Source organism: Elephantulus edwardii, unplaced genomic scaffold, assembly GCF_000299155.1.
Source record: "Elephantulus edwardii isolate Elephantulus edwardi_28Jun2011 unplaced genomic scaffold, EleEdw1.0 scaffold00020, whole genome shotgun sequence".
In the NCBI taxonomy this organism is placed as follows: Eukaryota; Metazoa; Chordata; class Mammalia; order Macroscelidea; family Macroscelididae; genus Elephantulus; species Elephantulus edwardii.
The window spans coordinates 14156945-14181412 of NW_006399770.1; the positions used below are offsets into that span (position 1 = coordinate 14156945).

Here is a 24468-nt window from a genome sequence, read left to right on the forward strand (position 1 = left end):
CAGCCGAGGGCTCCTTTTCCTGAATCGCAATTGGTGAACGACAACAAAGGCTTAGCAACTGGCTCCTGGTGACCCGCAGGGCGCCTGGTAACTGGGGCCCCGGCCAGCATGGAGAAAGGAGATGGGCTGTCCCTTTAAGGGATGGCCGCAGAGTCGTGAAAGTGGAGGGGGTTGGGGGGGAGGGCGGGGAGGAAGGTCTAGGGGTGGACCTAAGGGGAGGAGGAGGAGGAAGGCGAGCTGCTGAAAGGAGGTGGTGAAGGAGGAGCCCGAGCAGCTGCTGCCAACCCGCAGGCACCCGAGTCCTGCCCGCTGCCGCAGGAGTAGCCAGCCAGGCACGATCGGGCCAGACGTCTCCTCCTCCATGATCACTTTGGGAGCCGGGGGAAGACTTTGCCCGGCTGTACGAGCGGGTCTGCATTTCCCAGGCGCAGCAGCGGCGGAGCAGCAGCGGCGGACTCGGGCTCCGAGCGCCCACAACCCGGGGCGTGTGCGCCCCGCGCGGAGCGGGCTCGGGCTCCCCGCGGAATGTTCCCGGGGCGCCCGGCGCGCTGAGCCCCCCAGCCGCCTCTGCCTTGGGCGCCTGCACCCTTTCTCCCGCCAGCTCAGCTTTTGGGACTGATAGCACCCCAGCTCGCTCCTAGGCGGTGGGGAAGCCCCCGGGGGGTGGGTGGGTGACCTCAGCTGGCCACAACCCAGCCCTCCCCCCGTGCATATCTCGCTTAAGATGGCAGCGGAGTCAGGGGAACTAATCGGGGCTTGTGAGTTCATGAAAGGTGAGGAGCACCCGCCCTGCATCCTCCAACCCCCCCTCGCTCTAAACTCTTCACTTCTCAATCCTGTGTCCTAACCGCTGCCCCTCTCTTCTCCTGAGGTCCCCAGGTGTCCTGCAGCCGCTTCTCGCTCTCTCCCCTTTACTCACTCTCTACTCTTCTCCCCGAGGACCCCCTGCTTCCGGCTTCTCTCCTGCGTCCCTGTTCCCTCTGCAGCTTGCTCGGACGGCGGCCTCCCCGCCTGGTTGTGGGACAGCGCTGACTTCTGCCTAGATTCCTGCTAGCAGCAGATCTTTGGGATCCTACTTCGGGTTTTCTTTGGTCTCCTATACCCCACTTCCCAGCTTTTGGACAGTGCCGCCACACCCCCCAGTTTCTATTTTCTTCTTGAACTACATCGGAGAGAGGCAGGGCTCTCTTCCCCTTCTGCAGTGGCTGAGATCTGGAGATTCTGAAACTAAACTTGCATCTCCAGTTTGGAGGCACCTTCAGCTCCTCCTAGCCACACCAACTTGCTATGGCAGAAATGTGGGCACCCCTCCTGCCCCCTGCGCTATCCTTCCTGTCCTTCCATGTGGTTTTCTTGTGGCCTCTTCAACTGTTGTGCTCTTGGGTTTCTTGTCTTTCTGAGTGAGCTTCATTCCACGTGTTGTTGGGGGGGAGGTGTTCTTTAAATTTGAGTAGTGGTTATTCTTTTGATCCTTCATGTAATGTTACTCCTCGGTGTTAACCCCCTCCCCAACTCCCAGTTTACCTACTTCTCATATATTTTTTTCCTGTCTTTTAAACTTGTCTTTCAGATCGGTTATATTTTGCTACTTTGAGGAATAGACCAAAAAGCACAGTAAATACCCACTATTTCTCCATCGATGAGGAGCTGGTCTATGAAAAGTAAGTTTTTGGTTGTTTTGTTTTGGTTTTAATTGTCCGTTTAGCTTGTTGGCTCTTCGATGAGGAAACACCATGCAGCTTTATGACAGTTTTTGTCACTTCCTTTTAGTGCTGCAAGTAGCATTACCCATTTCCCCTGCCCCCTCAGACTTAGATGCTTGCTTAGAGAGAACTACAGGGGAAGTTAACATAGCTGTCAATATCTCAGCCAGTCCTTTCAGTGTTCTGTCTACATTAGTCCTTCCTGCTAGCACAACATACAGTGAACTGTCCACTGATAACACTTTACAGTGAGACCCACACTGTCATGCCAGACTCTGTAATTGGCTTTGAATCAGTGGCCAAATATTTATGGAGCACCCACAAGGTGGAGGACCATGTATTACAGGTGCTTAAGTTTTACAGTTCACAAGGCTTCTGTTGTAACTCAGGATGTTTTTGTTTGTGCAGTTTGTTTTTGGAAAGTGGGACATTAATTGCAGGAAACTGTACCCAAGTCATATCTATGATTTAGATTTTGCTTGTGTGACAAAGTAATGGCTTGCTTTATTTGGAAGCCCCAAGCTTTATGGTATTGTTATGTTTGCCTTTACGAAAGCTGCTTAAGAGCGCTGGTTTACTTTCTTTTTTCCCCTCATTCTTCTGTGGTGTTTGAGACTGTAGGAGCAAAGAACTGTTTTCTATGAAAGACTGTTGATCTACAGAAAAAAGATCTGTAATACTTTAAGCATAATAAAGAAGGAAAGATAAATAAGTCTCCAGTTAAAGCAACAGAGAAGAGCAAAAAAGGGCTGATGTCTTTTTATTTATAGGGTTGTTTTAGATGAGTCTAATATATTTCACTACAGTTTGTCTGTCAGTGTGCTGTACTGTGGTGACTTGAGTGTTGTTGCGATGTCCAAAGCTGTGCTACTGGTATCTCAGATATCAACAGGGTCACCCACGGATAAGTTTTGGTGGAGCGTTCAGACTAAGAAAGGTTGGGAAGAAGAATTTGGTAATCTACTTCTAAAAAAAAATTGCCCAGTGAAAACCTTGTGAATACCATGTGAATACTGATATAGTGTACCTTAGGTTAGAAGGCACTCAAAATTTGATTGTCTTCTCAAAGAGTCTGCTTCTTCCCCAGAGGCAGCTTAGTGACATGATAGAATAAAAACTTTCCTATTTATTTTTTGCTGGTGTGACATGATTCAAAATTAGAAAAAAAAATAACTATAAGCAGCTGATAATAATAATAATATTGAATGTGTGTACAGTATGACTCAAAGAATATTAATGTTTTCAGAAGTAAATTGGAACCCTGGAAGATTGGTATAGTATACATTTATTTGTGAAAAGAAATTGGATTGGCCATTTTGAATCAGACAATCGTATTTTCATCTCTGTTGGAATGACAAATTCAAGAGGAAGGGTGTCACATTCACCATCAAAAAGAATGTTTCAAGAGTATCCTGAAATACAGTCCTGTCAGTGATAGAATAATACCGGTGTGTCCACAAGGAAGACAGATTAAAATGACTATTAGCCAAATTTATATATTCACTACTAATACCAAAAAGAAGAAATTAAGATATTTACCAACTTGGGCAGTACAAAAATCGATCAGGCATTCAGTGTTCTAGAACAAAATGAATGATAGCATTAACACGAAGACAAGAAGAGGGAAAGAGGCAAGGTTAAAAAAAGACTCATTGATAATTATAATATGGAAGTTGGAAATGAAGGATGGAGGTGATTGCAAGATAAAATTTTGAAGATCAATAACTTAATCATTGGAAATAACTTTTCCCAATGGCAGAAATAGTAACTATACATGTGGACCACTTCTCTAATGGAAGATGGAGGAATCAGATTGACTATGTAGATCTGTAGAAAGAATGGATAAAGAAGGTTGATATCAAGGTTGACTATGGAACAAACCATCAATTACTTATATGCAAGTTCAAGCTGAAGCTGAAAAAAAAATGGAAACAGGTCCACTGTCACCAAAGTATCCCACTTGAATTTAGAGATCATTTCAAGAATAGATTTGATACTGACAATGACCAGACAAGTTGTATGATGACATGAAGGACATGAAAACCAAATAACAACCAATAAATCTCATTGTCATGGATTACATTTCAACTCATGGCAACCCTTCATCAGTTTTCCAAGAACACCAAGACTTAACAGGAATAGACTTCCTTATCTTTCTTCTACCAAGTGGCTGGTGCTTTCAGATTGCCAACCTTTTAATTGTTAAACACTTAACCTACTGACTACACTCCTGAAATTCTTTGAATAAAGGAAAAACACAGAAACAAAAGCAAACAAATAAAAACCCAACAATAGTGATAGATGTCAAAGGAGATTCTGAAACCTCTTCTTAAATGTAGAGTAGCTATAACTAACAGAAGAAATGATGCAGTGAAAAAGCTGAGCATAAGATTCCAAAGGGAAACTTGAGAAGAGAGTGTTTTATAATGAAATGAGCAAAGATCAAAAAGTAGAAAATCGTAAGACAGATGAGCTTGATATTCATTTCTTGAGCAGAAAAAATGGAAGAAAATTCAAGTCTTAAGTTAAAATATTAAAGAACTCTACTGGCCAAATAGTGAATGAAACTAGAAGCATTAAAAAAAAGATGGATATTGTCACGACAGGAGTCCAGAACGAAGGCTGCATAGTGGAGTGGACTTGGGGGAAGGGATTGTGTAACAATGAAAGAATTTTACTTTTCAAAGAGAAGAGTGAACTGGGGGAGGAGGTTGGGCAGGGAGAAAAGTACAGCAATGAATGAATGGAAATCCAAAGTTTTTGTAAACTTTCATGAATAAAATATATGTATATATATATCTATCTAAAAGATGGAAAGGATATGCAGAGTTACTCTTACAAAAAAATATCAGCTGATCTTTAGCCACTTCACAGCCAATGGCATTAAGGAAAGAAATCTAAGAAGGCATTGATGAAAAAACATGGCTCCGGGAATTGACATACTACTAACCAAGATGTTTCTACAAGTGGAGGCCAGCTGGAAGTGCTCATTTCAACCAAGAAGTTTGGAAGACAGTTACCTGGTTACCTGACTAGAAGAGAGCCATATCTGTACTCATTTAAAATAAAGGTAACCCAACAGAAATTACCAAATAATATAATTATCATCACATGAAAATAAAATTATGCTAGAGATAATGAAAAAAAAAAAAGTTTGCAGCAGTACATCAACGGAGAAGGGCCAGAAATCCCACCTGGACTTATAAGAGGATATGAAACTAGAGATATTGCTGATGTTAGGTAGATACTGGAAAGAAGTAGAAAAGTACCAGAAAGATGATTACCTATGCAAGGGCTTTCGACCATATGGATCATGACAAATTGTTGAGTAACGTTGCAAAAATGGGAATTGTAGGATGGTTAATTGTGTTCAGGTTGGAATCTGTACGTAGGCGAGGCAGCAGTCATTTTGAACAGAACAAGGACATACTGCATGGTTTAAAATCAGGAAAGGTGTGCATCAGGATTGTGTCCTTTCACAGTATTTCTTCAGCCTGTATGACAGCAGATAACTCAAGAAGCTATATTGTATGTAGGATACTGTATACTGTATCCTATAGCATTAGGATTGGAAGAAGACCTGGGATAATGCAGATGACACTGTCTTGGTTACTGAAAGTGAAGAAAACCTCAAACATCTATTGAAGAAGACTGAAGACAGGAAACTTCAGTGTGGCTTTCACCTCAGCATAAAGGAAACAAAATTCTCACAACTGGCCCAATAAGCACCATCATGATAATGGAGAAAAGATTAAAATTGTCAAAGATTTCCTTTTACTTGGGTCTACAATCAGTGCACCTGGAAGCAGCAATCAAGAGATCCAATTGTGTATTGCATTGGGGAAAATCTGCTGCAAAAGATCTATTTAAAGTGTAAAAATATCAACGTTGTCACCTTGAGCACTGAGGGGCCCCTGGCTCAAGCCATGATATATTCAATCTGTTCATGTGCACAGGAAAGCTACACAATGACTAAGAAAGACTGTGGACAAATCGATGGATTTGAGTGAAGTTGTTGGTGAAAAATATTGAAAATAATGTGACTACCAGAGGAATGTATAAATCTGCCTTGCAAGAAGTATAATCAGTAATCAGAATACTCCTTAGAAGAAGTGAGATATCCATACTTGGTGGGTGCATGCGCCCCCCCCCCCCCCCGGGATAATGAAGCACTGGGAATGTGGTCTGTAAGAAGTTAGGCTGCTAATCCAAGGTGATGCCTTTTTGGTGGTTCAAATACCCTAGGGGATCCTCAGAACAAAGGTGAGCGATCTCCTCCCACATGATTTACAGCCTCCAAAACACTGGAGGGTCAGCTATGAGTCAGTCAAGACTAGACAGCAGTGACTATGTATGGATGTGTATGTGCATTTACAATTATAAGGACTGCCGTATCTATTTTGGATATACTACAAGAAGTGAAAAAGAGGACCCTCAGTGAAATGGATTGCCACAGTGACTGCAACAGTAGATTCCCAGTTAACAGTGATTGTGAGGATGGCACGGTACTGAGCAGTGTTTCCTTCTGGTGCTATGAGTCAGAGCTGACTTAGCACTTACTAACAATATATTTTAATAATTTAATTTTCTTCTTGTCTTAACCTACTGGACAGTTAAACTCTAGTCACCCTAATAAGCTGTGAGTCTTGTCCTTTTAAATGGAATATTTGCAGTTCTGCGTAAGGTCATTTGTGTACCATCTTGCACTTAGAGCGAGATTATTCTCTATCTTCAAGAGCATGTCTTTTCTTCGAGGGAGAAAGGGTTCTTGTCACTTTGTGATGGATTTCTTGAAACACATAGTGTCAGGATGTTTCTCTTTGTGGTGTTTGGGGGAGAATTCTGGAATGATTGACATGAAAGAGCCCTTTGCTTCTGTGAATGCCCAGAGTTGCTGTGGCAGAGGTCTGAAGACTTGGAGTCCAATTACAGCTCTGCTTCTGGAGAGAATGGAGATGGACTCAACCTGACCCAGTGTACCTGGATGATGTCACTGCCAGCAGTGTTTATTGAGTGTTCACTCCATTGTTGAAAATGTGCATTTTTATGCCTTTATTTTTGTGGTGTTAGAGTCTGTGGGCATCTTGTTAGTTAGAGGTTAGGGCTTTATATATACCATTATGTTTAATTTTGCAACGAGCTCACATGCCACCCATTGTTAGTATATGATTAAACAAAATCTTTGAGGTCTAAGTTATTTCTCTTAGAATTTCTAGGTAGTAGATTTAACAGAAAGTTACAGTGAGCCAACTACACAAAACACAGTGTTCAGGGGCTTTTTATTTTAATATTTACATTTCTGGAATATGTTTTTGATTTTAACGTTGACATTATTAGGTTGCTATATGTCAGAATCAATTGATGGCACACAGGAACTATTTTAGGCTAGTGATGCAAATTACATTCCTTTTATATTTACTGTATACTTGGTGTATTGTAAGAAAAGACTTGCTGGAGATGTTTCTCAGCTCATCAGATGAATTTGGATGCAATTTGAAACCATGAGGACTCTTAGCTTGGACTTGGCCTACTGTGCCACTTTGTAACTGTGGTTCTGACCACTCACAACATGAGCTATTTTCCCCTCACCCCAACAATAACCCAGTGTCAGAAATAATAAGGTATGAAGTGAAGGATGGACATGTTACCCACGAACATGCTAAATGAATGCACCAATCTTCAAATCTATTGAGGGGAAAACAGAACAGAACTGCAATTAGAGGCATAGAAAAGATCATTGCCTTAAGAGAAATGTAACCCTGTGTTAGGAGGGATAGAGGCATACATGAGAATGGTTGAGGGATTCAGAAAAAATGTTCCTGTAGGGGTTAAGATTTACTTGAAGGGTGTACAGGTTTTTACTGAGTAGATGTGTGAATAAATATATCCCAGAAGAGAGACTAGCAGGGTCAGTGGCTTAGAGGACTAAGTCTCTGGACATGTGTTCAAGGCCTATTAAGTTCTCCAAGTTACCAGGTGTACATCCAGGTCACACAGGGGCAGGTCTGTTGGGCAGACTGAATGCTACAGTCAACACCCTTCCATTTCTTTACTAGGCCATGGATTCTCAGGAGTTTGGGGGCAGACCAGGACGTGACTAGTTTTATATAAAAAAATTGATGATAATGACACATGATTAAGTGCTTGCTGGGTATTGTTCTTTGTCTCCAAGTATTAATCCACTGAGTTTCACAACAGTTCTATGAGACAAGTCTTATTGTTATTATCATTGTACAGATGATACAGTGGGATACAGAGAGCTTGGTAGACAGGCCTAAGGTATGAAATTGCAGAGCTTGAATTTTGAACCCACGCTATTTCCAGGCTACATATATCTTTTCTCAAAAAAATTAGTATGGTAGCGTCTTTTAGAAGTGAATTTCAGAGAAGTTAGGAGACCACACGGAAAAATTCTAGAATACTCTCAGAAAAGAAACAAGTACTGAGATTAGGAGGCTGGCTATAGTGATGGAAATAAGGAATCTGAATTCATGTCACTTGGCAACAGATCAGATGGGTGAGTGGGTGGAGATAAAGAAAAGGAGGAATCAAAGAAATCTTTGAGAGGGCTTGGTTTTCTTAAGCCTGCTGGTGCTGTTAACTGAAACAGGAAATAGGGTGGAAGAATTGGTTTTGGTGAGAAGATTGAGCATTCTGTTTTTGTCAAGTTCTTACTAACTGAAAGGTTGGCAGTTTGAAACCACTCAGCTAAAGACCTGGTGATCTACTCTGGTAGAAATTATGGTTTAGAAACCCTGGGGGGCAGTTCCATAACATGTGATTGAGATGAGTCAGAGCTGACTTGATAGTAGAGTCCAAAACAACAACAAAGATATCGAGGTTGGATAGCAGGTAAATGTTTGTTGTTATTGGGTACCTTTGAATCTGCTCTGATTCATACTAAATCTGATTGAAACCTTGCCCAATCCTCACAACCTCCGCAGGGGTTAAGCCCATTGCATTCTGATGTAAATTTAAGGTTCTTGTAATTTGAGAATTTCTTCCAAAGACATGGTAAAGCTGTTGTGTATGGGATGGTTCCTGGTAACCGAGAGGTCAAACTTTCACTGGCAGAACAAAGATGAATGAGTGAGGGGAAGAAGTTGAAATAGGCAGTTAAAGAAAGGAGAGAAACTCTGAGGGGGAAAGTAGAAGGGGACAGACCTGGAGATTAAAGTAATGGAATCATCATGTGAGACTTCCTTCTTGGAATTAGGTGGGGGATGAGGAAAGACTGCGAAACTCCTCAAAGGATTTGTAACCTGATCCTATCTGGTTAGATGTGCCTGTACAGTAAAACCTTGACTATCACATCATAGTGTACATGTCTTTAAGGAAAAGAATATATTTATGTTCATTATCACCCATGGCCTTGTGCAGGCCTATAGCTGTGTAATTATTTGCTGAATATATAAATAAAAGGCTGTCTTTCTAGCTAAATTATGACCTTAGCAATGATTGAGGCAATTATTTCTGAATCAGGAAGTAGGCCCTTTAATTATTAGTCTGCAGGTTCTTTGGACAGCTGTGTTTTTGCAGATGTTTACTTAGTTGTGGAAGGATGATGGGACTCCCTGATTGAAACGACAACCTTCTGAGAAGTTGGTGGAGGAAATGTGAAATGTCCTTTAGAAGAAAGGCTATCAGAAATGAATTTTCTGCTTGAGTTTAGACAGAACTTACCTTGTTGCTATCAAGGCTTGAGCACTTTCAGCAAAATGTGGGTGATAAGAAAGCACAAATTTCTCCCTGGGTTATGATTTCACAGATAGAATTAAAATCAGGGTATAGGCTAACACACATGCAGGAAAAAAATAGCTCTATATAAAAGAGAACTTTTCAAAGCAGATTTATGTGTATTTGATTAAGCTACAAATAACACTCAACTCCCCAGAAAAGCTAATTCTTTGGTATTGGATTTGGGCCTTGTAATCCAAATAAAGGCTTATTTTTCATAAGTTGGCTTAAGTTTTCTTGGCTCAAAAATGAGCAAAATCAAATATGCTAATTGTTTTGACCTTTGTATGCCCCTTGTAGTGGTGATGATGGATTTGGAATTAGACATTAATGGCACAGGAAGCTGTTACACTGTGAAGCTTGGTGTACAGGGTCTTTGTTACTAACCTTGTCCACTCTCATTTCATCTCTTCTTGGGCTTGCCCAGGAAAGGTATTAAAAATATAGGAGCAAGCTATTCATGATATTTTCTTGGTTCTAGAGTTTGAGCAATTTCTGAGGTGGCTCACAAAGAATTTCCCCATTTATGTTTGCACCTAAGGATATGTATCAGGTAATGAGGACCAATAAGTTAATTAGAAGATAAACAGTTTCCAACATTCAATTTTAACTTAAACTTTTTAAAAGCAGTCTGATAGTACATGTCCAAGAACTTTTGGGGAAGTAAATTATAGAAGAATATTTTATGTAGTTTGTAGTATAGGTTTAAGTCCAAATATGAATCTAGACTAAAGTAAAGAAAAACCTCTTAATTTGGAAATGTTTGTGGAAATAGTGCTTTTGGTCAGGTGTGTTGTAAAGAATTTCCTTTGGTTTTTCTCTTTGTATTTCATGTTGTTATATGACTTATAGTGACCCTGTGAACCTTGCCCTATCTTGTGCCATCCTCACCGTCACGTGGATAATTTAATGGAAAGGTAAATGTCATTTAAACACACATATTGGTTCCCAGTTGTTTTGTAGTCAACTCGCCCTCATGACAGCCCTGCATGTTTCAAAGTAGCTCTGTGCTCCATAGAGGGTTTTTTTTTTTAAATTTTTATTGTATTATTTTTACATGTACCATCAAATCAGATCTGACTGGTACAGGAGGAGATTGCCCCCTCCTTCTCCAGCAGAGCATCTGGTGGAGCTCCATAGAGTTTTCAGTGGCTGATTTTTCAAAAAAAGATTTTTTAGGCCTTTAATGATCAAGGTACCTCCTCTGGGTGTGCTTAAAGTTCCAGTCTTTGGCTTAGCAGCCAAATGCATTAACTCTTTGCATCATCCAAGGATTTTTAAGCACACACATACATGCTTGATCTTCTAAATACATATGCACATTTGCGATCTTATATGTAGAACTTTTAAATGTTTAGATGATGCAAAGAGCTTGCTCTTAGCTGCTAAACTAAATTAAGTGGTTCAGACGCACCCATCATTACTATGAAGGCCATGTACTTAAAGATTACACCCAATAAAACATTATGGAGCTTAGTTTCTTTGTAGCACATGGTGTCTAGAGAGTCAGAATGGACTTGATCATTATAACTTAATACAGATACATACAGAGGAGAAGAGTTGATTGAATTCAAAGACAACTTTCACTGTGGAAATAATAATAAAACAATAATGAAAACAATAGATAGCAATCCTTATGGCATTATTCTAAGCACTTTAACACATTATTATTTTTATTATTATTGTTATCAGCATTGAAACTTGACAGATAAGGAAACAGTGTAAAGACTTGTCTGGGTGGTCATGCGTAGTAGTAAGTGGCCCAACCTTATGCCTGGAGGGCACGTTCTTAATGGGAGGCTTTGAGCTGCAAAGGTTACTGGTTGTCCAGAACCTCAGGCTTATGGGGAGCCGGAGGGTGCAGCTCAGCCCCTCTGAGGCAATCTTTGATCTCCAGCACAGGTGATGATGGTGTTAGTGAGTAATGTGCCATGGGCAGGGCATTGAAAGATTTTATTTCCAAGTCACCTCTGGGGATTTGTGGTGGTAATTCACTTCCCTCTCCCTGAAAATTTGTCATTTTGTGAGTGTAATTTTGTTTTGTCTCCTTTCAGTGGAGTGCCAAAAAAAAGAGAAAGACAGGAAAAAGAAAAAGAAAATAAATTTATAAGTTATCATTATATATTAGTAAGGCAGATGAAAAGCGGGAAAAGCCCATGAAAAAGCGCTGGTGGCCTATGGGTAAGGGGTTGTGCTGTCAACCCAGAGGCAGGAATTTTGAATCCACCAGCTATTCTAGAGAGAAAGATGGGCAGCCTCCTCCTGTGCGATTTATTGCCTCCGAAAACTTGCTAGAGGATTAGCTCGGAGTAGGTTGTGACTCAACGGCACATAACAACGACAATGAAAAGACCTGGTTTTATTATCTCTTACAGGTTGTCTGGTAGAATGGTCTCACTGCTGAGTTGCGTTCACTTAAGATATACTGATTTCTGCTGTTATATGCCATTGAGTCACCTGTGACTCACAGCTACCCTATGTACTATAGATCTGAACCCTACTCTTATCCTGAGCCAATCTCACTGTTTCTGACACACCTACCCCTATTATACCTCTTACTGTGTCAATCCATGTTCTCCTAGGTCTTCCTCTCTTGCCCTATCCCTCCACCTTTCCAAGCATGATGTCCTTCCCCAAGGACTAGTCCTACCCAGCACCATGACCAAAGTATGTCAGAGCTATAAAATCCTTGCCTCTAAGGAACAAATTGTTTTCACTCTAAGACAAACCAGTTTGTTCTCTTGGCAGTCGATGATATGTTCAGTACTCTTCTCCAATACTACAACTCAAGTTCTGAGAACTCAGAGGATATTTTAGCTCTTAAAAAAATGATTAATTTATACTCCTTTTCTCTTCTCTTCCCTTGCATCCTGTTGTTGTTGTTATGTGCCGCCAAGTCGTTTGCGACTCATAGTGACCCTGTATACAACAGCCCTAAACTCTGCTCTGTCCTGTGCCAATCGCACTGTCTCCAATACACCCATCCCGATTACCCCAGGCACTGAATCAATCCACCTCGTAGAGGGTCTTCCCCTCCTGCGCTGTCTTTCCACCCTCCCAAGCATGATGTCTCTCTCCAAAGACCAGTCCCTCCTTAGAACATGTTTAAAGTATGTTAGACAGAGCCGCAGAATCCTTGCCTCCAGGGAGCTGCCTGGTTTAACCCTCTCCAGGCTGAATCTGTTTTCCTAGCAGTCCATGGTACCCTCAATACTCTTCTCCAGCACCACAGCTCAAAGGCATCGATTCTCCTTCTATTCTCCGTAGTCACTGTCCAACTCTCTGATGCATAAAAAGTGATAGCAAAGACCATGGCCTGTATCAGACACACCTTAGTCTCCAGAGAGACACCATTGCTCTTCAGTACTTTGGAGAGGTCCCTAACAGCAGATTTTCTCATGGCAATATGTCTTTTAATTTCCTGGTTACTGGTGCCGAGAGTGTTGACTGTGGAGCCAAGCAAACTAATGCTGTGAACAGTCTCAATCTTTTCACCATCAATCATGATGCTGCCAATTGGTCCAGTGCCTTACATCCTAGCCTCGCAAAAATATTGCTGAGAGCCATTTTCACTCATCCTGTTTTAAATATATACACTTTATATAGAGCTCTGGTGGCCTACTGGGTAGGAGCAATGCTACGACCAGCTGCTCAGAGGGGGAAGGATAATCTCCTCCAGTGTGATTTATTGCCTCTGAAAACTCCCTGAAGGGTCAGCTACGAGTCAGTCTCTGTGATGCTATATATAGTACACAACAATAACTTTATATGTAAGCTGATGGTACATATATTCATGCATTCAACCCACATTACTATATAATATTTTAGTAATATTATGAATACATTAGGAAGCTCTGGTGGCCTAGTGACAAAAAGCTGCACTGCAATCATAAAAGCACATGGTTAGAGTCCACTAGCTGCTTCATGGGAGAAGGGTGGACAGTCTCCTCTCGTGCGATTAACTGCCTCTGAAAACCCACCAGAGGGTCAATTATAGGTTACTTTCAACTTGATGTTACACAACAACATGAATGCATCGGCTATATAATTCCCTCTAGTTTTACTGCCAAGAAAACAAACAGATTCATCCTAGAAAGGGTTAAACCGGGCTACTCCTTGGAGGCAAGGATTCTGGGGCTTTGTCTGGCATACTTTGGACATGTTGTAAGGAGAGACAGGTCCTTGGAGAGGGACATCATGTTTGGTGGGGTAGAGGGACAGCGCAGGAGGGGAAGACCCTCTATGAGGTGCATTGATTCAGTGACTGGGGTAATCAGGATGGGTGTGTCAGAGGCAATGCGATTGGCACAGGATAGAGCAGAGTTTAGGGCTGTTGTACATAGGGTTGCTGAGTCACAAACGACTCGACGGCACATAACAACAACAACAGTTTTACTTCAGACCTTCATGAGCCTAATTTTACTTTCTAGATGCTGTTTTTTAAAACACTTGCTGTTTGGATCTCTTAAGCCTTCAGAGTAGGTCTTTTGCCTCTAATTTTCAGAACAGGACATTTCTTCTCATTTGCTTGAGATAATACTGGTCAAAACCCCAAATTTCGCAGAAGTGCTCAGGAGAATTTGTGGTCACAGGGATGATCTGAATCGGGCAGCCTGATGGAGGGGTCTAAGTGGTCCGGAGGGTGAGGAGACAGGAAGCGGCCTGCCATCCAAGTCCTTGCAAAGCCAGGCCCCGTAGGGCGGCTTCTTGCATTTGTTTGAAGTAATTTCCCAGACATCATATGTTCTCATTTGTAAGTTCATAAACAAATGGCTTTTACTTTAGCCACAGCCCAGCACACCTTTATGCCTTATTGTTGTTATGTGCCATAGAGTTGCTTGCGACTCATGGCAACTCTATGTATAAGAGCCCTAAACCCTGCTCTATTCTGTGCCAGCCTCACTGTCTCTGACACACCTACCTCCATTATCCCAAGCACTGAATCTATCCATCTCTTTGAGGGTCTTCCTGTCTTGTGCTGTTCTTCCACCCTCCCAAACATGACGTCCTTCTCCAAGTCCTTTATGCCTTACAAAAGAAAAAAAGAAAAAGGCAATCATGACACATTTTTTTTTTAATTTGAAATGAAAAGTATGTATGACTAAAAAACCCCCAAAGCAATACAATAGCAGACTTCTTGGTGGTTGAAAATTATTGCTGAAAAAACTCACATGACATTTTAGTGCAGACAGCACTGTGCCGATCCTTGGAGGAGGCACCAGTGCAATAAGAAGAGGGAACACATCCCATGCAGAACAGCTTAGAACAAAAGTCACAGTGAAAGTACTAGGAATCCAGGAAAGCAAGAAAGGATCACTGCCCAGAGCAATGAAGACTTCACAGAAGTGATGTTTGAAACTAGCTTGGGAAGCCTGTGAGAGAGTTCGACACACAAAGTCTGTTTATGATCTCTACTGGATACATCTTCAGCAGTATTTTGCTTGCATGTAATATTAATGATGTTTGATAGTTTCCACACTCAGTTGGATCAGCTTTCTTGGGAATGGGAACAAATAGAGATCTCTTCCAATCTGTTGGCCAGACAGCTGTTCTCCAAATTTTCTGGCATAGACTGGTGAGTGCATTTGGGGTTGCCTCTGTTAATTGAAACAAGTCAGTTGGCATCCCATTGATTCTTGGTCTTTAGTTTACCCCAATGTTGTCAATGCAACTTCCGCTTCCACTTTCAGTACCATTGGTTCCTGCTCAAATGGTTCTTCCTGAAATTTTTCAGTGTCGATTAGTTCTTTCTGGTACAGTGATTCTGTATATTTCCTCCATCTTCTTTTGATGCTTTCTGAGTCATTCAAATATTGCCCATAGCATCTTTCAGTATTGTGACATGAGGTGTAAATTTGTTTTTCAGTTAGGGACATCTCCAGATTATTGAGGAGTAATGATGTTAGTTTGAGGACTAAGTTGTGTCTGATTCAGGCCATAGTTTTGTGATAATTTGCTGTGCATCTGAGAGCTGGACAATAAATATGGATGACAGAAGAATTGACGCCTTTGAGCTGTGGTGTTGGAGGAGAGTACTTAACATCTCATGGATGGCCAAGAGAACAAACAGATGTGTCTTGGAGAGGGTGCAGCTGGAGTGCTCTTTGGAGGCAAGAATGATGAGGCTTGGGCATGTTGCTAGTAGGGGCTACTCCTTGAAATGGGATATGATTCTGGGAAGTGTGGAGGATCAATGAAGGAGGGGAAGACCCTCAACCAGGTGGGTTGACACAGTGACTGCTGCAATGGGCTCCTGTATGTCAGGAAGTGTGAGGATGGCGCAGGATAGAACAAGGTTCAGATCTTTTGTTCATACGGTTGCTATGAGTTGTGCTTGACGAAAACTAATAATAACAAACAATGTAACAATTGGATATATATAATATCTGTCCTTAAACCTAGCACAGTGTCTGGCATAGAGTCCTTGCTTAAGAAATTTTAGTTGAATGAAAATGTGAGTGAGTGAAGCAGGAAGGAGGAAGAAATGTCAGGTATAGGAATGAGAAAAAGACACATGATGCATTTAGGAATAGCATAGTTCCATTACGTGAGGCATGATCATAAGTGAGACTGGAGCAATGCTGTGGAAACCTCTTTAGCCCGCAGCCAGTACTGCATGTTTTTGAGCTGTGAAGTGAGCCTGACCTAGGCTTTGCTGTGGGAAGAGGACACTGATGGCTGGGAGGTATGGAGGTCAGTTAGGGTGGGGCAGGAATCCAGGTGGGTGATAATAAAATTTTGTGGTCCCTGAGTGGAACTTAACTGCTGACCCAAAGGTTGTCCCCTAATACTCACCCACAGGCAGACCTTGTGCACTTTAGAAAAAAAAAACCCCACAAAAAACAGCCACTGAAAACCCTATCCAGCACAGTTCTCCTTGGACACATATAGGGTCACCTTGAGTCAAAGTTAACGTGCTGGTAACTGGTCTTTAGTTAATAAAAGCTTGATCTAACAGGAAGAGCTGGATGAGGGAGAGGCTTGACAGAATGGGTTGACAAGATGTGGGGCTGGACAGATCAGGAGTAAAGAACTTTATATTCATAGTTGGCTGCTATGAATTGGTGGTTCAGCCCAACAGCTGCTCCATTGTCGTTAAAAATGACAGTCTAGTTGACTATGGGGCAGTTCTGTGTGATCCTACAAAACCACCTTGAGTTAGAATTGGTTCAGCAGATCACATTGACAGATCTGGGTGGGGGAGAGGGGAAACTGAAGGTAAGTTCAGGGTTTCTGGCTTGAATGACTGGGGCAAAGTGCTACTCCTCAGTAGGTGAAGCATGTCTGGAAGGAGGCTGCTGAACTTTGCTTTGTTTTGACCGTGGACAAGTGGAAAGAAGAGGAAGAGTTACAATGGAGCCCTTGCCTTTTATGATCCTTACACAGCAAAGGCTTTACCTGTCCTTGGTATCTGAATATTTACTTGTTTAAAATCTGTTGTGGGATATCTGATCTCTCTGGTTCCTTTCTGCCTTTGTGATTTGAGTTGGGCTTTCTACACGGAACTGTAAAATTCATTGTTTCTTTCTAATTTTCTTTTTAAGCTTTAGTTTCTATTCATTTCAACAGAATGTTGGCTTTGTAAATCAACTAAATAGTTCCAGGCCCACCAACGAACTTTTCTGTTGGATGAGAACCTTAAAAAAATAAATAAATAAATAAAATTATTTGCTTAAAGGAAGTAACATTCCCAGGGCTTGATAATTCAGAAATATCTGGGAAATTATCACCAGTTGTTTGTGGTGGACAGTGAATGCCTTATAAGAAATAGTTTATATGAACTCTGCTTTCTAAATAAAGTGGCTCAGTCAAGTACTTTTCATAATTGTAATTTAATATTTTTATTTTAAACATCCTCATCTCCTATTCATGAATCAAAGAATATGACAGTTTGATCTTGTTGTGATAAAAATTTGAGTTTTTTTTGTGGGAGCTCTAGTGGCCTAGTGGATAAGGCATTGTTGCTGCTAACCCAAAGGGAGCCAGTTTGAATCTACCAGCTGCTCTGTGGGAGAAAGATGGGCAATCTGTGTGATTTACAGCCTCTGAAAACTCACTGGAGGGCTAGCTCTGAGTTGGTCCCAACTCAGCAGCAATGAGTTTGAGATCTTTTTAAGAACCAGAAAAGATAGTTTATTTAAAATTTTATCTCCTTTGTGGATGTACATGTAATACATTTGTCTAGTTTTGACCATCAGCATTTAGTGAAGCAGCTTCTCTTTTAGGATGTGATTATGATAATAAAAGACATCTTGAAATACTGACAGTTTCAGAATTGAAATACTTTAAAGAAACTTTTAAAAAGTTAATCTGTATTCCTGCCTCTTAAAAGAATTTGCTGGTCATAATTTATTTTGCCTTTAGTGTTCACATTCTATTAGGTATTCTATAGGCTCGAGCAGTTTCACTGTATTTTAGGAATAGCTTTCATAGCTCTGAAGGAATGAAGAAGGAGCCCTGGTGGCATAGTGCTAACAACTAGGTGGTTCATATCTACCTCTCTGCAGGACAAAGATGGGCAGTTTGTTCCCAGAAAAATTTACAGACCCGACGAAAGGTCACCATGAATTAGAACCAACTCCTTGGGAGAGAGTGGGCTTTTACTGTTTGCTTATTTAAGGCATGAAGGGCCCTCTGCTTATGTGCCAGATGGCCTCTTTTTGCTAAACATCTTGTATCTCTTATTAGCTTTAATTTATTCAGCAAGTTTCTATTGTTTCACTATGGGTTTGCGCTCTCTAGGTTCTTCTTGCTGTCATGTTGGCCTTTGACATTGCCTTTGTGGTTCTCGAGTATGATTCATTAGCAATCTTACAAGCAGACAGCGTAAACTCTGTCCTATCCTGTGCCTTCCTCACTGAAATACTCATGTCCGTTGCTGAAGTCACCATGTCAGTCCATGTCATTGGGGGCCTTTCTCTCTTCCACTGACCCCCCATCTTTCCTACTATGATGTACCTTTCCAGGGGATAGTCTCAAATGCCTAAAGTATGAAAGACAAAGCTCCACTACCTTTGCCTCCAAAGAGCACTCCAGCTCCACCATCTCCAGAACATATGTTAGTTCTCTTAGCCGTCCATGGGATGGATGTTCAGTGCTTTTCTCCAACACTACAGCTCAAAGGGGTCAATTCTTCTTCTGTCAGCCAGAATCATTGTCAAGCTCTCTGATTGCATGGCAAGTGATTGAGAAGACCATGGCCTGAATCAGGCCCACCTTAGTTTTCACATTAACACCATTCATTAATAGCTTCATCCTCCCTGTGATCTGGCTAATGCTTCTAATATGGTATAAACCAGGAAACCAGGTATTATGCTTGGCTCTCATTGGGTTCAAAAGAGACTCTGGGTAAGACTGAGGCACTGCTGTCAACACAGCTAATGGGAGTGGGTTTTTTGTTGTCTCAGATCTCTAATAGCTCTGTGTATGTGTAATGGGTTTTATTTTTCTACACATTTCCTTTTAAGGATGTGTGCGATGAATATGGCATTTTTGCCTTGGGCTTGGTGGTCAGATTATTGATTCATAACAGCAGAATTAATCTGAAATAATAAAAACCCCCAATGACCAAGGAGGGTAGAAGGAGAATTGATGCATTTGAGCTGTGGTGCTGGAGAAGAGTATTGAGAGTACCATGGACTGCTAGGAAAACAAACAGATTCATCCTGGAAAGGGTTAAACCAGGTGGCTCCTTGGAGGCAAGGATTCTGAGGCCCTGGCTAACATACTTTGGACATGTTATAAGGAGAGACTGGTCCTTGGAGAAGGACATCATGCTTGGGAGGGTGGAGGGACGGCGCAGGAGGGGAAGGCCCTCTATGAGGTGGATTGATTCAGTGACTGGGATAATCGGAATGGGAGTGTCAGAGACAGTGCAGTTGGCACAGGACAGAGCAGAGTTTAGGGCTGTTGTACATAGGGTCGCTATGAGTCGCAAACGACTTGACGGCACATAACAACAACAACAACAACAACGAAAAAAGTTTAAAAACATCTCTTCCATGAAGCAATGATTGCCATGCTTCACTTTTAGATCCTTTAGCTTGCTCTAAGTGCTGTGCTTTATCCACGGTGTCCTAGAGCAGTCAGTGTATTTCCACTAACCCCTGCTGTGGAGTTGATTTCGACCCATAGTGACTTTCCAGCGGGTTTCCAAAGCTATAAATCTTTACAGGGAAACAATGCTCATTTTGCTTTCATGGACCATTTGGTGGCTTTGAACCACTGACCCTTCAGTTAGCAGCCTGATACTTTATATACTATACCACTGCTTAAGATCACTTTAGGGAGCTCTGGTGACCTAGTGGTTAAGAAACTGCTCCATAATCCTGGAGGCACATTGTTTAGATCCTCCAGCTGCTCTTGAAGAGAAGGATCTCCTCCCGTGTGACTAACGGCCTCTGAAAACCCTCTGGAGAGTCACTTACAACTTGATGGTACAAAACAACAACAAGGTCGCTTTAAATTGTTAAAACTTTCAGAGGACTCCTTAGAAAACAAACAAACAAAAACTGAAGTAACCTTGGTAGTATAGGTCTTTTGGCTTCTAAGCAAAAGGTAAGCAGTTCAGATTCACCAGGGACTCTGGGAGAGGGTTGTGGCAGCCTGCTTTTATAAAGATTACAGTGTTGGAAAGTCTCTGGAGCAGTTCTACTCTGGCCTATCAAACTCCAACTCATGGCAATAGAGTCAAAACCAGCTCATAGCTGACCTTCTCTTGTGCTTCTGAACCTGTGGATCACATGCGGTGAGATTGCTCATTTTTCTCAGCCACTGGTGGATTTTAGCTGTCAGACAGGTGCAACCTCTGGGTTTGCAGTGCACCTGTATTCTGACTAGGTCACCAGAGCTCGCTACTCAGTCCTATAGGGTCTCTATACGTTGTAATCAATGCAATGAAAATGTGTTGGGTTTGGTTTTTATGGCTTGGACATGAGCATTTTTAGGCTGGGAGTTACTTCTCCAGCAGGTCACATCTGGAACATTCAGAACCATCAAGCTCAAGGAAATACTGAGATTGGGAAAATATTATGGAGATGTGCCTAACCTTTCCTTGCATAGAAAGTAGTGGATGATCTAGTTATTTTCCATCCACATTCTTTCCCATTCCTTTTAGATCCGTTTAGTCTTATTTTGTATCCAAAACTAACAAAACAGTAACTCTCCTGCTCTTAACCTGGTGTACAGTTTGGAAGGGTTGGAACAGAAGAACTATTTTGCAGAGGAGCCAACCAGATCGCAAAGCATTAGTCGTTTACTTGATCACGTCTGCACGAGGTGCTGGGGCTACTGGACTGAGCACATCTTAACTCAGCCCCTGTTGTCATCGAGCTAGTAGTCCAGGGGAAGTTGGGGGAATATTAATAAAATATTCAGATAGAGGATCATTTGGTAAGCCTCTGAAGATAGGGCATAATATTTTTATAGACAGTGAAGGATCCTCGCCTGCCCTGAGGAGATGCAATTTGTGATGAGATCTAAAGGGTGAGTAGCCCTTAACTGGCAGAAGGAAGGCATCTGGTGCTAAAGGCCTGGACATATAAGAAATCTGCTTGTTGGAGATTGTTGTGAGCTGTGAAGTTTTCTGACTCATGGCGACCCGTGTGTTACAGAGTAGAAGTGCTTCAGAGTGTCTTTTTCGCTGGCTTCCTTATGGAAAGGGTCCCTAATAGCATAGTACATAATTTGTTGAACTGCTAACCAGAAGGTCATTGGTTCAAGTCCACTAATAGCTCCAGGGGAGAAAGACAGGTGGTTTCTTCTGTAAAGATGTACAGCCTCAGACACCTGATGGAGGGTGACTTACTACGCATCACAACTGACTTGACAGTAATGGATATTCATTAGGGAAGCCGTTCTCCAGGCTGTTTGTCCATGCAGCTACTGAATGGGTTTGAACTCTCAGCTTAGCTTGTTGTTTGGTTACTGTTGAGTCGATTATGACTCACGGGGACCACATGCGTTACAGAATATAACTGTTCCGTGGGACTTTTAAAGCTGTGATCTTTTGAAAGTAGGTGACCAGGCCTTCCTTCTGACTTGCCTAACTAGTAGTCAGGTGCTGTCATGTCCATAGAACTTGTGGTACCCATACTCTCATTGTTCTGTGATTACTAGTAATCAGAGGAGAGCAGTGGTGCAGAATGAGGTTGAAGAGAAAGAGAAGTAGAGCTGGCACCACTCAAGGCCTTATTAAGCAACTTTGAGAGTTTTTGTTTTAATTCTCAGGACTTAGGTAAAAGGATCATAACTGTAGATTTTAAAGTAATTGCTTTCCTTTTCAAGGCCTTAGCTGCTTTATGAAATGGGAGGGTTAGTCTTTTATGGACAGAGGATCAGCTCTTGTTGTTTTCTTTTCGCTTTGCCCCTTTGCCTTCCACACTTGCCAGAGAATAATGGGGTTAGTTTACACTGCTCAGGAATGTTTCTGTGGGAGTGAATTTTAATCTTGCCAGGGCATTCCTAAAGAAGTCGCCTTCTGTTTTCATTAATCTCAGTGTGGACGAGAGTTTTCATTAATTGACATGCTTCCTTGTCAACTCCAAAGAGAGAAGTAGGACAGTTAAAGACCCTGATGCTGGAAACTTCCTTGTTCATCATTTAGTCTGTCTTTTGTCTTTAAGTCAAAGAGGCAATGCTGATCCGTCAGCAGTTGAAGATTTATGAGGCCTTGCTACCTTCCCCAGATGAAGAAGGTGCTAGGTGTGGAGTTCCTGACACTCACAGTTTTCTGTACTTTAAGGAGCCCTGGTGGCCTAGTGGCAAGTAGCTGTGCTGCAATCCCGAAGGCACATGCTTTGAGGCCACCAGCCTCTCCACAGAAGAAGGATGGGCAGTTTCTTCCCCTGAGATTAACTGAAAACTCCCTCTATAGTACACAACAACAACAGCAACTTTCCTAAAAGCCTAGAACATAAGAATCGGACTTGAGTGAGAGGAGAGATTAAGCAAATGATATTGATGTTAAGCTGCATTCAAGTCTTACCTCCAGGAATGTGGAGAGCTAGGAAATTTAAGTAAGAAAGATCTAAGGTACATCTGAGTCCCAACCATAAAGAAGAATGTAGCATCAGGACTGGAGGAGCACTCATCAACAAGCTGTGTTGGATGTGGATGGCACAAACTTGCTTGCAGAAAGTTAAGTCTTCAGAGCAAAGATTATAGTCTTTGAGCTTAACTACATCTCAACATGAAGAAAGCAAATATCCTCACCTATGGACCAAGAGGCAACATCATGACAAACGGAGGAAAAAAAATTGTAGTTCTCACCAATTTCTTTTTGCTTGGATCCTCTCAGTTAACACCCATGGTAGCTGCAGTCAAGAAATCAAAAGATGCACTGGAGAAATCTGTCAAAGACTTCTCGTGAGCACTAAAGAGCAAGGCTGCCAGCTTGAAGACTAAGCTGTGCTTAATTCAAGCTATGGTCTTTTCGTTTGCTTCCTAGGCATTTGAAAGTTGGGCACTGAATAAGGGCGACAGAAGAAGAATTGATGCCTTTGAGTTGTGGTGTTGAAAAGAGCACTGGATATCCCATGGACTGCCAAAAGAAAAAACAAATCCATCTTGGGGAAAGTGGAATCAGGCTACTCCTTAGAGACAAGGATGGCAAAACTTTGTCTCTCGTGCTCTGGGCATATTATCGCAAAGCCTGGGTCAAGATGCATGCACGTGGGTTTAGTCCTTAGAAAAAGACATCATTCAGGGGAGCTCTGGTGGCCTAGTGGCAAGGAGCTGCAACTACAATCCCAGAGGTGCATGGTTTGAATCCACCAGATGCTCTGCCGGGGAAGGAGGGACAATCTCTTCCTGTACCAGTCAGATCTGATTTGACGGTACACACACACACAAATAATAAAATAAAAAAAAGAAAAGAAAAGAAAAAGACATCATTTTTCTAGAGGAGGAAGGAGGAGGAGAGAAACATCCTAAACAAGATGGAACAAGATGGATTGGCTCTGTGACTGTAATAATGGGCACAAGCATGTCAGAGAGTGTGAGGCTGGGGCAGAAAGGGCAAAGTTCTTACCTATTCTTCATAGGTTTGCTCTGAGTCATAGTGGGCTCAGTGGTACCAAACAACAAATACAACCATGGAGGGATGTTTGAATGTGGGTTGTCTTCCCCCTTGCCCTTTAGGACATGGCACACTTTAAACTAAGATTTCCACTTTCAGGACTTTATCCTAAGTGAATATAAGGGAAAGATTTGCATAAGATTTAGCAATAAAAATAGCTGGGATATCTTTTATTATATCTAAAGTAAAATTTTAATTGTCCAAGTAATATTAGTAAATAAATTGCTGTACTTCTCCATGCTGTAATTCTCTCTTTCAATAACACCTCATGGACATTGAGTCAGAACCAACTCACAGCTGACTCTCCACTAGGTTTTCTGAGGTTGTAAATCACATGGAAAGAGATTGTCTAATTTTTCCTGTGGATATGAACTGATGTAAGAAAAAGTTCTCAGTAAATGAAATGAATAATGGTTGCAAAATATTAAAAAAAATGAGAAAGGAAATAGTGCCCAGTCTTGTGCCATCTTCTGGCACTATTTAAGAAAAGATATTTTTTGTGGTCTAGAAGGGTTTCATTCAATAATTTTTGGAAGTAGGTTGGTAGCCCTTTTTGTCTAGTCTATCTTAGTCTGAAAGTTCTGCTGAAATCTGTCCTCTGTGGTGACTCTGCTTGTAGTTAAAAAAAGCTGGTGTCAGCTTCCAGCATCATGCCAAATACAGTGTGTGCGACAAACTGCAGATGAATGGTGGAGATACATCAAGTCAGCAACTACATTTGATGGATCAGGATGAGGTGTTTCAGAGAGGCTAAGATTCCAGCCCTAAATAACTCAATTTCTCTTAATAATGCATGAGTTTCATTCTAATTATTGACTCCCTATTTCCCATTTTTTAAAATATTTTTTTTATTGGGAAAAACATATTGGGGGTACAAGGAGGTGAAGGTTGGGAGCAGAAGGGTGAGGATGGGCCAGGATGCAGTTGCAGAGCTGCACAGTTTGGTCGGTG

The 24468-nt window shown here is 41.7% G+C and overlaps 1 protein-coding gene across 2 annotated transcripts in view; it reads left to right on the forward strand.

Moving 5' to 3' along the window:
- The first annotated feature begins 237 nt into the window (after positions 1–237).
- The window catches only part of CDC14A (cell division cycle 14A), a 223504-nt gene continuing 199273 nt past the window's right edge, over positions 238–24468 (forward strand). Inside the window, exons 1-2 of one of the 2 annotated variants that reach the window (XM_006882445.1) lie at positions 238–773; positions 1571–1661. In XM_006882445.1, coding sequence (XP_006882507.1) covers positions 725–773; positions 1571–1661 — 140 coding nt within the window. In that variant the 5' untranslated portion in view covers positions 238–724. The remainder of the gene's footprint in view (positions 774–1570; positions 1662–24468) is intronic. The other variant, XM_006882446.1, reaches the window with a different exon arrangement.